Source organism: Coregonus clupeaformis, chromosome 14 (genome assembly GCF_020615455.1).
Source record: "Coregonus clupeaformis isolate EN_2021a chromosome 14, ASM2061545v1, whole genome shotgun sequence".
Classification (NCBI taxonomy): domain Eukaryota; kingdom Metazoa; phylum Chordata; class Actinopteri; order Salmoniformes; family Salmonidae; genus Coregonus; species Coregonus clupeaformis.
In genome coordinates, this window is record NC_059205.1 from 9,214,310 (window position 1) to 9,232,396 (window position 18,087).

At 37.9% G+C, this 18,087-nt stretch overlaps 1 protein-coding gene across 2 annotated transcripts; it reads left to right on the forward strand.

Moving 5' to 3' along the window:
* Window positions 1–1,021: 1,021 nt before the first annotated feature.
* Window positions 1,022–17,910, forward strand: LOC121580688 (complement factor H-related protein 1). 2 transcript variants are annotated; one of them, XM_041895673.2, is made up of 7 exons: window positions 1,022–1,132; window positions 1,402–1,593; window positions 1,810–1,986; window positions 2,510–2,575; window positions 16,743–16,868; window positions 17,139–17,205; window positions 17,350–17,910. In XM_041895673.2, exons 1-6 carry the CDS (start codon window positions 1,072–1,074, stop codon window positions 17,159–17,161), a joined length of 645 nt encoding a protein of 214 aa, XP_041751607.1. In that variant the 5' UTR covers window positions 1,022–1,071; the 3' UTR covers window positions 17,162–17,205; window positions 17,350–17,910. The 2 variants fall into 2 exon arrangements, with proteins under 2 accessions (XP_041751607.1, XP_041751608.1); XM_041895674.2 differs by having other exon boundaries at window positions 17,139–17,164.
* The last annotated feature ends 177 nt before the right edge of the window (window positions 17,911–18,087 follow it).

Sequence of the window (18,087 nt, forward strand, 5' to 3'; positions counted from 1 at the left end):
TTCGTTTTGACGCTAGGTGCGATTTATTTATGTAAACGGAATAAACTCTGGACTTCGGTGTTTTACCTCCTGCGCCTGACTCCTTCATTCACACCTCGTCAAATCAATAGATTTCAAAGCCTGCCCTCTGGAATTTACAGTTTCTCTCAATTGATTTGAAGGGAACAAAGGTCAATGCTCTTAAAACAGTTAATTCAGACATCGCAAAACATACTTCTAATTTTACAAAATAACCAATTGTCATTGCAAAATCCAATATTGCTTTCATTTTCAATATATCTCTTTAAATCAAATATCTCCATCAAAACTACACACGTGTCAACAATTGATTAGTTAATATATATAATAAATTGGTCATTTAGCAGACGCTCTTATCCAGAGCGACTTACAGGAGCAATTAGGGTTAAGTGCCTTGCTCAAGGGCACATCGACAGGTTTTTCACCTAGCCGGCTCGGGGATTAGAACCAGCGACCTTTCGGTTACTGGCACAACGCTCTTAACCACTAAGCTACCTTAACCACTAAGCTACCAACATTCTTTTTGTGTGGATTCATATTTTCACAGGAACATACTCATGGACATTTCCTAAAATGAATTGTTAACAAAAGCACAATATGGCACCTTGCATGATAGCAGTCATTTACATTTCTCAACATGGATGCATCTGAAACAGTCTCAAAATGATCAAATACTAATAACTTTGGTGAGACGTTTACATAAAATTAGAAATATTTGGAACTAGTTGTTGGCCCGTTTGACAGTTTCATGGGTCTTAACATAAGATTGTTGTTTTAAAAAAATGAATGAAACACATAATTTCGGATTTGAACAAAAACAATATAAAAAAACAATAATATTTAAATGTTAATACATTCACTTTCTTTCCACTGTAAAAAAAAGCCTTCGTTGTCAATTGTGACATCTTGTATTTTCCCACAGTGCTGCGCAAAAGCACAAGTTTAAGATCCACCCCTGACAATAATGACATTGGTTACATTTAAAATGCCCCAACTCAGACTCACACTCCAGTTAGTTCATTTCTTAGTGTACATGTAACACCAGTGGAGAGAATGAAGGAAATACCACTTTATGTCATTATCGTACTGCATATCTGGTCCTACAAAGTTAAAGGTAAGGAAGGTATTTTGATATACACTATTCATTCAAAGAAAATTGCATTTTGTATTCTTTACATATATGCAATTAATTGTGTGCACTGATCTTTTTTCTTAAGGCAGTGCCTATATTTGGTGTCACGTGTAATTAATAAATAGGCCTAGTACATGGCAGAAACACTAATCTATTAATTTCTTAGCCAAGATATACTGTATTTGTTGAACAAAGGTCATTGTGCAGACAAATGATGGACAATAATAAATGTATGTTCTGTCATTTTTCAGCTCAAGAATCTGGAAAAGGCTGTCAAAGACCCCAACTGGACAATGGCTTTGTTGACCCGGAGCAGGAAATGTACCAGGATGGCATGACCTTGACCTATGCCTGTGATAGAGGTCTGAAGACACCAATGGAAGGGTGGTGGGGGATAATCAAATGTGAGAATGGTAGATGGTCTGATAGTCCTCTGTGTAAGGGTAAATACTGTCTGCTCTAACCTTGATCTATAGCAAAGAGTCTTATGTGGTGTAAAAACTCAGAAGACTATCCCTTTAGGTATAGGAAAGAGGGGATGTTGGTGTGACAGGACATATGATACATTTGTGTTGTGAACAACATTCAGTATTATCATCTCTTGTACTTCGTTGTCCTTTGTTTCTTCACTAATCATTGTTTGTACTTTATCTTCACAGCCAGTCGTTCTTGTGATGCGCCTCCTCAAGTGGACCATGCAACCATCGTTCAACAATATCAAAACAAGTTCAGAGATGGATCAATAGTGGTTTATAAATGCAAGAAATCCTTCATGATGGAGGGGAATGCAGATATATTATGCCTTTCAGGAGAATGGACCTCAGCCCCCACATGCAGTGAGTACTGCCTTAAAGGGATAGTGCCAGATTTCGGCAATTAAGCTCTTCTCCTACTTACCCAGAGTCAGATGAACTTGAGCATGCTAGCCGTGCATGCTAGCCGTTCCGGTAGACTTCCAGTCATTGAATCTCAAAACTATGTCTAACTTCCTTCCTACTGGATGCAGAGATATAAAAATGGTATCCATGAGTTCATTTGACTCTAGGTAAGTAGAAAAGGGGCTTAATTGCCAAAATATCACACTATCCCTTTAAGATCCAACTGATTTCTTTATTCTGACATCTGTACTGTATTTTTGTGTCACTGAAGAGAGCAGCAAAGTATTAACTTTGAGTCCTCTAGAAGGGTTTCTAATAGTATAACCACAGGTTTAAAAATGACCATAACCCTTGTTTCTTAGCCATTTCATGGAAAAGGCTAAAGTGAGCCAATAGCATTTCATGTAATAATCACATTTTCCTCTATCAACATGAACCAGGTTGACTTTCACATTACACTGTATCTATCTGTCTCCAACAGAAATCATGGATGGAAGCAGCTTACACAGCATCAGACCCACTAGCAGACCCGTTAGAGTTACAACAGGTAATTCAAGCCTTTTAGTTGCTGATCCTCATCGTACCAACATTATATAAATTGAGGCCGAAACTGTGTATATAACCGCCTTAAAGGTCCCAATGCAGATGTTTTTATCTCAATATCAAATCACTTTTTGGGTAACAATTAAGTACCTTTAATGTGATTGTTTTGAATTAAATGGTGAAAAATAATCAAAAATAGCCTCTTTAGCAAAGAGTAATTTCTTAAGAAATCATTTTATTAGCACTGTCTGCAAGTGGTCTGAGTGGGGAAGGGAAAACTGAAAACTTGCTGTTTTTGGCAGAGGTTTGGAACTCTCTTTCTTATTGGTCTATTAAGTAATTTTCCGCAAAAACTCCATCCCACCAAAACTGCCTGAAATTTCAGGTGAAATTTTCATACAGCTCTTACACTAAAAGGACATTATCCCAATTTACACAGTATTATTCCAACCTAATGCTCAGCGAACAATGCAGGCTCCGATGTCAAGTGGATTTTCCAAGAAGGGACAGGCCATAGTGACAAACAAAATCTGATTAGTGGAGAAGTGCCGTATTTATTCACCTGGACAGGCTAAAATCAAATTAACCTAGTAGGTATCAGGTTAATTACTAGGTTAACTTGATCTCAGACTTAGCCTGTCCTGGTGAAAAAAGACGGGGCTTCTCTGTCAATCACATTCTTGTCTATCACTATGGCCCTTCTTGGAAAATCCACTTGACATCGGAGCCTGCATTATTCGCCCTGCATGCATTACAAAGGGAACTAATTATTATAACTCAAATAGATATTTTAGATCAGTGGTTCCCAACCAGGGGTACTAGGACCCTGGGGGTACTTGGCCTATCCACAGTGGGTACTTGAGAAGACTCATGAGACCATAGGCCTACTGGTAAAATGCACATGAGGGCGTACTTCAGGGGTACTCCGGGCAGAGCAAAATTCAGTTGGTGGTACTGTAACCAAAAAAGGTTGGGAACCACTGCTTTAGATCATTCAGATTTTATTTTGGAACGTTATAGTTTATCTGGCCAACTTACTCAACCTGTAGAAATGTAACCCAACACGATTTCGCTTTGACTGCTATACAAACTCTTTAATGCTTTGCGATTTTCTGCCACTGGAAGTTTCCTATACAAGGTAGGCGATGCTGAACGATTTGGCAAGGCAACTGTGCGTAGAGTGTTGTAGAAACATTTGACTAGATAATCAACTCAAACGAAATATCTCTCAAGACACAGGAGCCTGTGAATTCAAGAATTAGACTTTATTGCATAACAAAGCCTGAGCTTTGCTCCATGGAGCAACAACTGTCTTCCTTTAGCTTAGAGCTCCCTTTTATACACACAAATGCATAATCATGTTACATAGCATATACAGTCCCTCCCCTTAGGGCAAATGATTAACTTATTTTAGTACCACTCTACCTTAGCTTTCAACGTCCAGATGTCACCTGTAATTTACTCCAAAAGGTCATGGGCGCTTTTCCACAGGAAGCCTCTTCCCTAATCTCATTATATTGGTAGCAGACCCTTTCCCTAATCTCATTATATGGTTGCAAACCCCTTCTTTACAAATAATACACATACATACATTAAGGCATTTATCATTTACCATCCTCCCTGGCCCTTGAGATTATGTGCATGTGGCCATGTGTCAGGTCATAGGGTCATAAGCAAAACAAATGATAACACTAGGTCCATTGTTACTCCAATCCCCACACAGCCATCACGAGGAGTTGTATGTACATCACATGTCATAGACATACCCAGACCAGCTGCAGAGAGTCCATGAAAAACACATAAATGTCTCTGCTCTGTATTAACCTTTCAACTGGTTCTCAATCCATAAACATTTTAAGGCATATAGGTTTTTAATTTTACAACATATCCATGCTTATTACTAATATTATTATTTTACCTTTGATTATTTTACCTTTGACCTCTCCCTACATTTGCCTTAATGATACATAAAATAATACCATATAAAAATACCATATAATCCCCCCTATGGGACATTCCACCAATGTCCCATCAATACAGAGATTAATCACCCATATCACAAGTATTATAACTATCAAAATAATCAATATCCATATCTAATCAAGTAATTGCCATGTCAACATCACTAAGCATTAATATTAATAAGTTATTCAGATCAGTCAGTCCACTTATAATTTATAATCATAATCAAATTAATTACCCAAAACAACTTTAGAATGACAATTCTTAATTAGTCACCTTTGTTCCATCATTCCAAGTTAAAACTCTCACCTTGGCACATATTGATACTGGCCGAATGTATATTTATATTATAATAATTCTAGCATTAACTTCCTCATAACAAACGTTACATCAGATCAGTACCTTAATGCATTGTCCAAATTACTATAAATTTAGTAGTGTATAATACCTCCTTAATCAACATACTACCTCAACTAACACTCCCTTCCCCTACCGGCACTCAATCTTCTGGCGTCTTCATTATGTTCTTCATAGTTCATCTTGGATTACCCATAGCAATGTCCCAATTCCAATGTCACACCTGAACCGCCACACCTCCACCATCATCCTGTTTTGTCCATGTGCAAACCAGTATACCCAAACTAGGAAGAACGTTGCATTTGCATAGACCTCTTTCCTCACATTCTTGAAAGAAAAAGCACAAAAGAGAAGGCATTTGATTGCTTTGATTTGATGCTGGATTCAGGTCTCCTGGCAGAGGTGGGTCAGACAGGAACATCTTCAACGCCTTTGTTGTTCCTCTTCAGCCGAGTAGAGGATTTTTGGTTTTTATTGAGGTTTACACCGTTCTGGGCCAAATGATCTCTGCAATGCATTACGACACCATCCGTAGTAACCTCAGGAAAGGACAGATCATAACAGTTCAGTTGAGTTCATTTCCAATCCAAAACATCCCTATTAACATTGTCTACATGACAAATCATTATGTTTCACATTCTCCCTTGAATTCTCCCGAATTATATAACCCAATTGTTTTATTGTAACATTCCTATATTTTTGCTCATACTCTATTTGACATTACTCTGGTGTTTCCCTTTCCTTGTTCCTATTCTAACAATTCCTTACACTTCTCTCTTCTAATAACACTTTCCCCTGGAAATATAACACCAAATACTACATCAAATTGTTTATCTAAGTCTTGGACTGTTTTCCTTATGTCTATGATTCACCTGTCTGTTTCTTTCATTATCTTAAGGTCACACTACCCCATGTGACTTCCCCATACTCTTTGTGCTGGTTTCTCACACACCAATAATATTTTAACCCTTGTATTTAATAGTGATCCCTTCCTGTATTTTTAGTTATGTTTCCTGCCTGTGCAAGAATATACATTCTAATCCTGTCTATATCCCTTCTATGTCTTGTTCTTCTGCTCTTTATTGTTATCAGTACTCCATTCCCCTTATTATCAGGTAACTAGTCAAGTGTAGAGAAATCAATAATAAGGATATCTGGTGCATCTTGGAGGTCTGGAATCTCTCGGCGGTCTGGAAGGTCCTTAAAGTCTCTTAATCATCAGTTCCCTCACTCTGGTACAATGGTTAAGATGATACCCGATACTCCCCTCTATCCGTACCATCGTTGGTATAACCTGGACAACGATGTGTATGGTCACTTCAGTTGTTAACCTTCCCCCGTCACTAGGGTCTCCGGATCAGCCAGAGTCCCTCTCAATCTATCGACATCGGTCTGTGAAAAGTGTCCTTCAATCAGCCTACCCATAGGGAAGCTCAGAGTTACTGCTGCAAAGACACAAGCACAGACACACACAAAAAACAACAATGCTACCCAATGGCTGAGGTTGGAACACTCCTATAGTGGGAAACATGAATCTAAGTATCTGTCTCCACCACTTTTACCATCATTAAGGTAGCCAACAACACCTGGTACAGGCCCCTCCACATAGGGTCTTTCTTCTGTAGTTTTTTTTTTCTTCCATCACATAGTCTCCAGGGCACAGAAAATACTCAGATTATCCTACTTAGTTGGGCAGAGTTATCTTCACCCATGAAAATAAAATCTTAAGAACATTGTTAGGTTAGGTGAGACACAGTATGCTACTTATGTCCTCTCATCCGTCAAGAGAAGCCTTGAGATTATGAAGCACACCTGCTTCCAGCTTGTTGTAGTCCACTTATTTCATAGACAGACCACCTCTACACCATGCCTCCTATCACAAAAACAAAAATGATTCAACCTAACCCATAACACATTATTACTACTGCTCACATCCTTAATACACCTTGCATACTTCCCCACAAAACCATAATAAACCATTAAAACCTCTGTAATCCCAACTTCCCCCCTTGGACACATGCATCACATCGTGATTCATGTGTTCAAAAAACAAAACAACAACAATATTGCCTATTAAACCAAAAATAATAACTAAACTGAAAATGACAACCCATGAGCATATCTTTACTTAACTGTATCCCATAACACTATTCAAGGAATACCACTCCTCCAGGACTAACTCTCTCACTTCATCCTTGTCCTGTTTGGACTAATTTATATATAGGATTTTTTCCAAATTATAAACTTCTTCACAAATATCCTTATTTTATCTAACCCCCTAATTCAGCATGCCTCTTGAATTCATAGTGCGGGTGATCAGGTTGCACTATAAAGCCAGGACAGATTTCAGAGGTCATTGAAATCCTTCAATGAATTGTTTCATCCTATAGTATACTACTTCTAACAACCATCAAAACCTTTCATAAATGTTGTAATTCCTTAGTACAGCTTTTTTCAAAATAAATCACACATATTTACTTATCCCTCAGTAAATAAAACCCAAATTACATGTGTATGCCCCTTTAAGATATTTCACTTCCATCCCATCAAAAAAAAAAAAATAGAAATAAAAATCCTATACAACTAACATTTCATACTAAGTAGTTTGTTTGTGGTTATTTGAACACCATATAGTAAAACAATAAACAAACAAAAATGGCCAGGCCTTATTTATTTTGGTAGCTCCCTATGACAACCTAAAAATAAAACTACTTAATTTTACTAACTAGCTCCACCCTAGCCTACAGACTTTTTTAACCTCCCAATAAAGAAATCCCCATGTTCCTAGAAGAGAAAGTATACATGTCGTTAACATATAATCAACAATCCAAAGATAGTAATTACACACAAAACATCATACATATATCCCCAATCCTATCTCATCAACAATCATTAACCCCAGCATCGATTTAAAATTGTTTGATACGTCTTGTCCTATCTTACACCTAACATAATATTATAGGAGACTCCCATCAATCATTAAAATAAAACTCCCACTTAGAAGACACTAGATAATAACACATTTTATTAAGTTAACTACACCTTCCACTATAAACCTATAACCCCATTTTAGTAATTTAAACGTCGCAAACTGTTGCATTGATGTTCTCTTTTTTTTTCTTTCTTAAAATATAAACTTATTGTTTCATAATCCAAAACCCATAAAAAGATGTCTACTTAATCCATCAAGTCAACAGCAACAACTACCTCCCCAGGTTCAACGTACTATCAACAAATTATCGTTATCTGAAGTAATAAAACATCATCATGACTCACTGCTGTTTAAACATAATAAAATGATCAATTATCAAATATCGTTCCTTATTCAACTATCGAGACATGTTCTTCATTAGTTAATCGTCTCCACAAAGCAATACTACCTAATAACATATTCTCATTCTCCTAAGTAGAAATAATTACTTATATTAAACAATCCCATTCAACATCAAGTCAACCTGTCTCATCACCCAATTAACTTTTTTTTTTTTTTTTTTTTTTACCCTCTACAATATCTATCATACTCTACCGCTAATTTCCCTCATAACGGTACCTCAACAGATCACAAATTATTTTATATTTATAGTAAAAACCAATAAAACATCCAATTCACCAATATGCAATTTCAATTACTATGTTATCCTATCCGACATGGATTGGTAGGACAACATCTTTCCTATAATGTTATCAATGAAACCAGTTATTCACATCAATAGCATCAATGTAAAAGACTTGCTTTCTGTCCCTCACTGGATTCGAACCAGGGACCCTCTGCACACATTGACAACATTCACCATCGAAGCACCGTTACCCGTCGCTCCACCAGTGCTCCACCAGTGCCACACAAAGCATCTACTTCCAGTTCATAGAGCAAGTGACGTCACCCAACGAAAACCGCACTAGCTCTCACCGCTAACTAGCTAGCAATCTCCTGCCGATAACATTCCACCTTCCACGACCTCCCACAAAACACGCGATCCCCGTACACCTAACGTAACCCATAATGTCCCTTATAGCGCTCTCACGTTTCAGCAAGCCCCAATGTCCAACATCCACAGACAAAAATGGAAATTCTTCAATTTTTCCTAGCAGACCTAATAATCCACTTTCAAACAGCGTTCTGCATTTACCTCTATCATAGGGTTTAAAAACGAACTTAACAACGTTAACCATCCTAAATTGCCGTAGTAACGTCATATTTGGTTCAGTTGATCTATTACCATAAAATACATTCACTTCTCCATGCGTCATAAACTATATCCTATTTCTCCTGTAATCAACTAAAATCATAGCCACGCAATTCAACCATCACTCTGCCATTATCAGAATGAATGAATCTATTAATATATCCTTTCTAAGTAAGCTACAAGTAACACCAAACACTTGCTATAGTTTACCTCATATATTGAAATCATCCATTTATCACAATCCATATTTCACCATTGTCACTCGTTTAATCTAGCAAAACCTCATTCAATGACTAAAAATTACTACCACGTAGTCTCCTCTCCGTTAACATTTTAGTCCTTTAGCAGATGCTCTTATTCCAAGCGACTCACTATTAGTGTGCTCATACATTATTATACTTATACTAGCCCCCCTTGGGAATCGAACACCCAACCCTGGCTTTGTAAGCACCGTGCTCTACCAACTGAGCTACAGAGGACCACAGATGAGCGCACAGTGCCCTCCTCTGATAATATTATAATTGTAGCCCATCACCTTACTTTAGTTCAAAACATAAGTTTGTTTATTCAACAAATCCAGAACCCACTATAAATTGATGCTATTCCCTCAGCATAAAAGCCAAAGCTCCTTGCATCCCCTGGTTTACGTAATGAAAATACATTATCATTCTACAATTCACCAAATATTCGCATACACCACTGGTGACGCAAACCATAGAATAAAGTAATAACAATTAGAATTTTGTCAAATAGATGTTTTCCATCCAACTATTCAAACTTTCTTTAAATAACTATTTCAGCTCGATACAGTCAAACAAGTATGACTCTCTTTTAACCGGAAACTAATTCATGCCATTAGTAAAGTCTATTCACATCTCAACAATAACTAATAATCCTGACTGTTCATAATATTAAAATACCTTACTTTCATTCCAGTCTACCTAAACAATTCAAATTATGGCCATAACTCTATCGCAATTGACAGTACGCTATTCTGACTATAGTCACTCCTCACTCCTTCCCGTAGAATAAGTGAGTCCTTCAGTCTGAAAAGACGCAGGCTACTCGATCTTCCAATCTTATCCTGACTGTTCCTTCAATCTAAACAACCCACAACTATAGCTAAACTATACTTAGAAAACCTAGACTCTGTTCAGCGATGCAGAATCTATGCTTTATTGAAATGACAAGTTAATCCTCTTTTATTCCAATGATTATGGTCAGTAGTTTTAGTATCTGGCACATATCACACTTTATCAGAAAATAGCTTTGAAGGACACAGATCTCACACGCTCAACGTAATCAACTTAGCAGTCAACAAGTCAAACCCCACATTCATTGATTTGGAAAAAGATCTAACAACCAACCAAATGAATTATATATCTGCTTCTGAAATAATAGATAGTTATTACAATGCTTAATTCTACCACATGTCCTATGTACTCTCTCCCATTTCCACGTAGGTCTACGTGTTTGGGCAAGTCAACACCTATAATTTTATCCAATCCCTCGTATTAAATCACACTCACATAAAATTCATTATATTCCAATATATTCATATCTACCAAACCATTCATGTTTCTAATTATTCTTTATTGCCACAAATCAGTTAATCACCATCTAGTCTCAGCGGAAAAAACAACAAATTACCCAAATCCTTTCCCTCAGTCATAGAATCCTCCTAGAATCATATATGCTGGTCACTATTCCCTGATCTTACAAAATTCTATGACAGGCATTGTTGTACGAAACTCCAAGATATAATTTACAAGAAAAGCTTATTATTTCAATGTATATATAATTATCAAACACACCTCTATATCTCATCATTCAAACTTCAGAGTGCGACTAATTTACATCATTATACCACTTTTATTCCACAGTTATACAATGTTGTTCTTAAACGCCTTTAATTACTTTGTATAACCTACAGGAATATTTTACTCTATCAAAGGGCCCAAATTTGGAATGTTAACCCTATCCTAGTTATTATTTTACTGTAGTCAATTTATCATAATACTGCATCTCCTCTAAAGTTTCTAAATATAATGTCAGAAACATACCCTAACAGATTTATCAAAATACAATGCATAGACGTCATATGACCACACCGATACATGTGACCTGTTCCTCCAACAGGATTTATTCTACCCCTCCTGGGAACGTGAATTTTCTACACTCAGTTGGTCAATGAATATCCACGCTCCATTCACTCTTCCTCTCTTGGTGTGAGACTGGGTGCGTCCTTCCTACCAGGTTATACTCAAACAGTGGTCCAGGACAGGTGCGCCAACCTTTCTCCACCAAACACCGACACTTCAAACGACCTCAAACACAGCTTCTCTCCTCAACACAGAAAATAAGCTGTTATCTGCAGGATTTCTTATTATTCTCATTCATATAGATGAGCAGCCACTTGTGCCCAAATGAATCAGACAGTTGAATGACTCACAGCCGCCCAAGCAACCCATTCCCCATATGAGATGAGCAGACCTACTCTATATATAACACTTTATCAACATTTTGAAGCCCTTGTAGCTATTTAACCCGTTCACCTACTCAGGATGACCGGTGTTACTCCAATTTACGGTGTCACCTAGAGCCGGATGACCTAACTTTTTTACCTGATAGACCCTACCTCATTTTGGCATCATCACAACCCAGGATGATTCCCTACCTACCTGTGCAGACCTCCAACAAAGAATTCCTCATCAGAGCGGTATCCGTAGGTAGCCACCTGCCCGTTCAGTGGTCTGGAATGCTAATTTTAGCTCTCCAAAGCGGTATCCACAGGATTTCTATTTATTTAGCCCCCTAGGTATTACACTTCCTCAACACACCTGCACTTCTACTACGCTTTCCTAAGCGACCTGTAAATTCTGCCCTATTTCTTCTGTTACACTTTCTCAACACAGAAAAAGGAGCGGTATTACACAGGATTTCTGCCTACCTAAGCAGTCCTCAAGACGATTCACTCCCCCAACACGTCTAAAGCGGTATCTGCAGGACTTAACATGTTATTGTCTGATCGCTCAACCAGCTGTACAACCACCCGTGCCGAAATGACCCAGACAGAGCGATCAGCAAGATGAATCAACTGAATCAACTGAATCAAATGAATCAAATCAATTGAACAGACGGTTCAGACAAACAACAGCGACATGTATTCTTAAATTCAAAAGCTCCTAGTGTCTAACTTTCTGGTTCTTAAATTTGGAGAGACCTACTTGGTATTTCTTTAGATGTTGCCGAGCCCCGGATCGGACCACACAAACGTTATACTATATTAGTAAGAACTTGGCTTACCTTTTAAAAGCGGCCGCTTTTGTTTGTATGGTCCGTCCAAGCCGTTTCACAACTGCAAATGTATACCGTCACTGATCCCTATCAAGTCCCGTCTGGGGTGCCAATTATGTTGTAGAAACATTTGACTAGATAATCAACTCAAACGAAATATCTCTCAAGACACAGGAGCCTGTGAATTCAAGAATTAGACTTTATTGCATAACAAAGCCTGAGCTTTGCTCCATGGAGCAACAACTGTCTTCCTTTAGCTTAGAGCTCCCTTTTATACACACAAATGCATAATCATGTTACATAGCATATACAGTCCCTCCCCTTAGGGCAAATGATTAACTTATTTTAGTACCACTCTACCTTAGCTTTCAACGTCCAGATGTCACCTGTAATTTACTCCAAAAGGTCATGGGCGCTTTTCCACAGGAAGCCTCTTCCCTAATCTCATTATATTGGTAGCAGACCCTTTCCCTAATCTCATTATATGGTTGCAAACCCCTTCTTTACAAATAATACACATACATACATTAAGGCATTTATCATTTACCATCCTCCCTGGCCCTTGAGATTATGTGCATGTGGCCATGTGTCAGGTCATAGGGTCATAAGCAAAACAAATGATAACACTAGGTCCATTGTTACTCCAATCCCCACACAGCCATCACGAGGAGTTGTATGTACATCACATGTCATAGACATACCCAGACCAGCTGCAGAGAGTCCATGAAAAACACATAAATGTCTCTGCTCTGTATTAACCTTTCAACTGGTTCTCAATCCATAAACATTTTAAGGCATATAGGTTTTTAATTTTACAACATATCCATGCTTATTACTAATATTATTATTTTACCTTTGATTATTTTACCTTTGACCTCTCCCTACATTTGCCTTAATGATACATAAAATAATACCATATAAAAATACCATAAGAGCCGTAAGAAGAGTCTGCCTCCCATTGAATATATTTTTTTATGTCTTTGATGCATCCCCTGGCCATCAAGCTGTCCTTATAATCAAGGAGGACTTTTACAGAATGGCAGGTACAGTAGACTGTTGTCAGTTGACTGCCAGCGATGCCCAACACGTCTAAAGCGGTATCTGCAGGACTTAACATGTTATTGTCTGATCGCTCAACCAGCTGTACAACCACCCGTGCCGAAATGACCCAGACAGAGCGATCAGCAAGATGAATCAACTGAATCAACTGAATCAAATGAATCAAATGAATCAAATCAATTGAACAGACGGTTCAGACAAACAACAGCGACATGTATTCTTAAATTCAAAAGCTCCTAGTGTCTAACTTTCTGGTTCTTAAATTTGGAGAGACCTACTTGGTATTTCTTTAGATGTTGCCGAGCCCCGGATCGGACCACACAAACGTTATACTATATTAGTAAGAACTTGGCTTACCTTTTAAAAGCGGCCGCTTTTGTTTGTATGGTCCGTCCAAGCCGTTTCACAACTGCAAATGTATACCGTCACTGATCCCTATCAAGTCCCGTCTGGGGTGCCAATTATGTTGTAGAAACATTTGACTAGATAATCAACTCAAACGAAATATCTCTCAAGACACAGGAGCCTGTGAATTCAAGAATTAGACTTTATTGCATAACAAAGCCTGAGCTTTGCTCCATGGAGCAACAACTGTCTTCCTTTAGCTTAGAGCTCCCTTTTTATACACACAAATGCATAATCATGTTACATAGCATATACAGTCCCTCCCCTTAGGGCAAATGATTAACTTATTTTAGTACCACTCTACCTTAGCTTTCAACGTCCAGATGTCACCTGTAATTTACTCCAAAAGGTCATGGGCGCTTTTCCACAGGAAGCCTCTTCCCTAATCTCATTATATTGGTAGCAGACCCTTTCCCTAATCTCATTATATGGTTGCAAACCCCTTCTTTACAAATAATACACATACATACATTAAGGCATTTATCATTTACCATCCTCCCTGGCCCTTGAGATTATGTGCATGTGGCCATGTGTCAGGTCATAGGGTCATAAGCAAAACAAATGATAACACTAGGTCCATTGTTACTCCAATCCCCACACAGCCATCACGAGGAGTTGTATGTACATCACATGTCATAGACATACCCAGACCAGCTGCAGAGAGTCCATGAAAAACACATAAATGTCTCTGCTCTGTATTAACCTTTCAACTGGTTCTCAATCCATAAACATTTTAAGGCATATAGGTTTTTAATTTTACAACATATCCATGCTTATTACTAATATTATTATTTTACCTTTGATTATTTTACCTTTGACCTCTCCCTACATTTGCCTTAATGATACATAAAATAATACCATATAAAAATACCATAAGAGCCGTAAGAAGAGTCTGCCTCCCATTGAATAGATTTTTTTATGTCTTTGATGCATCCCCTGGCCATCAAGCTGTCCTTATAATCAAGGAGGACTTTTACAGAATGGCAGGTACAGTAGACTGTTGTCAGTTGACTGCCAGCGATGCTTTGCTAATCTCAAATTGATAAGACTAGGCAACATGATACAAATTATAAATAGCCTAATTCATCCCGCAGATTTTCCAAACATCATTGGTTCTATAGATGGGACACATCCTCATTCAAAACCCTCTGGAACAAATGAAGGAGAAAATATTTTCACAGCATAAACAGGTGGCTATTGAATACTGTAGCCTATACCTTCACTAAACCAAATCATTTTCAGAAACAGTCATTAAACTCAATGATCTTCCTTACTTCTTTGGTCAGATGATCTGTGACTCCCATGGGGTTACAACTAAACATAGCACACATTGTTGCACGTGTTGTCATGAAAAGCATTGTGAATTAAATACGTTATTATTCATCCTACATAGGCTATGGAATGGCCTACAACTGCAATTATGACATAGGCTACTACAACTTACATATTAGGCCATTACCTTGACACTTAATATCACCAACGTTGCAATAAAAGTGCTCTATAAAGTGAAAGCATTATTACGAATCAGTCATGTGTGTAAGCTAGCCCTATTAGATATTGGAATCGTGCCACTTCACCTGTGCATTTACTCTGTCGGCAATTTTCTGCCAGGCTCCCTCTCTGGATTTTGCGGCGGGGGACATATTACTTTTTTTTTTTGCTAAATATGTGAATATATTCCTTGTACTTTGTTACAATTATTTCCTGTTCTAGACTTGTGAAATATCAGGCTTTTGTCTTTTGACTCCATGTCCATCGTTTTGTCTATCGTCAACATGAGGACCTTTTGGAATGTTGCCAGTTCAAGCAATCTGAGCTTCGCTTAGCCTAATTACTCAAATGAGAAGCAGCCGTTCTAGAAAAAGGAAATCCAGGACTCCCTTATCTGGTGAAGAGAAGAAGCAGGATATGGTCAGGAAATCCCCCCCCCCAAAAAAAAAAAACATGTGAAGCTTGTTTTACTCCAATGTTTAAAAAACAAAGTAAATATAAACAAACATTGTAAAGCCTCAAAACATGGTTAGAACTATAATGTTGATATAATGGATGGTCAGTCCTTACATCCATAACTCTGTCTATGAATTTGAGAGTGGTTACATTTCTCCAGCCCCATCCTCCCGCTTTTTACCAAAACAGTGGAGTGGAGTGGAGGACACTTTGTTATTGTTTCAACTGCGGATTGCCACTTTAAAGGTGATTTGGGGGGGAAATCTTTAACTCTGCATTGTTGGAAAAGGACCAGTAAGTACGTTTTTTACTGTTAGTCTACACCTGTTGTTTACGAAGCATGTGAAAAATGAAATGTTATTTTAGTTTACATGCCCCATTCACTTGTGGTGGCTAAAGTTAGCAGAAGTTTGTAGTGGCTGTTTAAATAAATCAGAACCATGGATTACTTTTTTTGGACCCACAGACTACTTTCAGGGTGAGGAAGCATCTAACATTAAGTTGTGAAATCCTGAACTTCCCCTTAATCAAAAATCTAATCAAAGGTTATTGGTCACGTACACAGATTTTCAGATGTTATGGCATGTGCAGCGAAATGCTTGTTTCTAGCTCCAACAATGCAGTGATACATGGTAATAAAACAAATTAAAATAAATCAACAATACACACATAATCCAGAAAAAATAAAAGAAATAAGAAATATCACAATATTTTTTTATATGCTGCTATACTGTAAAGCTTAGCTGGGTCATTCATTAAAGACGTAATGGGAATGTATTGTTTAATTTTAAAGGGGTCTTATCACAGGTTTCCTTGCTGAAATCTAAACTAATGCAGGTAAAGTCAATAACAACAAATGGAACCTATGGGAACTATTAATTTGTGCTTGCTGAATTCAATCTCTAATACCGCATTTCCTACCAGGTTCATTTTCACATCTACCATAACTCTCTCCAACAGGTCATGAGGCCTTGCGGAAGTGTAGGGAAGGCCAGTTTCAGTGCAATAACAGAAGGTGTATACCGACCATCTGGAGGTGCGATGACGACGACGACTGCTCCGACAACAGCGACGAGGAAAACTGTGGTAAGTGGAAAAACAAAAAAACCTTTCTGAAATCTACCAATTGCCTAGATACCTTAATATGCTAATGTAGCTAGTGGGGCAAGGCTATGCTTTCCTCTGGAAAAGAAGAGAAACAATTCCCTTCCTCTATGAACCAGTCATTCTCAGTACAGACACACCTCTGGCTAGGTGTATTTTGTATCTTAGTTACAATAGTTGTACTTAAATAAATGTTACAGTAGGTCTATTTTTTTTCTCTCAAAATATTAACTACCATGTCATCCCATTCAGGTTACGAAAATGTGGATCCATAATGGGTAAGTTTTTGTGCATCCCTACACGGTGGATTGCAAAACTCGTAAGAGTTTACAGTATTCATTTATTATGATTTCTAGTTCAGGTTTTCATGATGAAGATGTGACTTATTGAAAGACGTGTGTAAGTGAGGACGATACCTTGTCCATTTGTTCACATATCACAACATATGTGTTTTTCTTCACAGGGCTAGGAACAAGAGAAGAAGTGCAACAATAGATTGTTTAGGATATAACTGATAAAGTTGCTTTTACATTTGGGTCATGATATAGAATATGATTTATAGCACAAGTGGTTAAAATGGAGGGGAGCAGAGTACGGTTCCATCTTGATCTCCATCATCTTAGGAATGGATAGAGAAAATCATTTGGAACAATTCTACAATTCTGAAGTAATTCAAGTTGAGGATAATAGGACATTGTCAAAACAGTTCCCCCACATCACATCAGCCTCTGTTGCGGTTATACAACTGTTGATGTACTGTGTGTTGGACAATAAATGAAGGGGGGTCTTGGGGCTTCGGGGACAAAGAAATCATCAGCAATACACTTCATTATTCTCATCCGTTCGTGCTGTGGAGAGGAACAATGGAACGATCAGTAAAAGTAAAATGACTTGTGCTGTAGAGAACTGCTCATGACTGAATTAAATGTAGAAACAACACTGAACCTTTATGTCAATAAATGATTTAAATACAGTAAATGAATGTATACGTGGGACACTATAAATTATCTTCCTGTATCTTGCACATGGTTTTCTTTATTTAGAGGTTGTGTTGGACGGACAGAGAGAGAGAGAAGTCGAGTTTATTTAAGCAATAAGGCCAGAGGGGGTGTGGTATATGGACAATATACCACGGCAAAGGGCTTTTCTTAAACACGACGCAACGCAGAGTGCCTGGATACAGCCCTTAGCCGTGGTATAT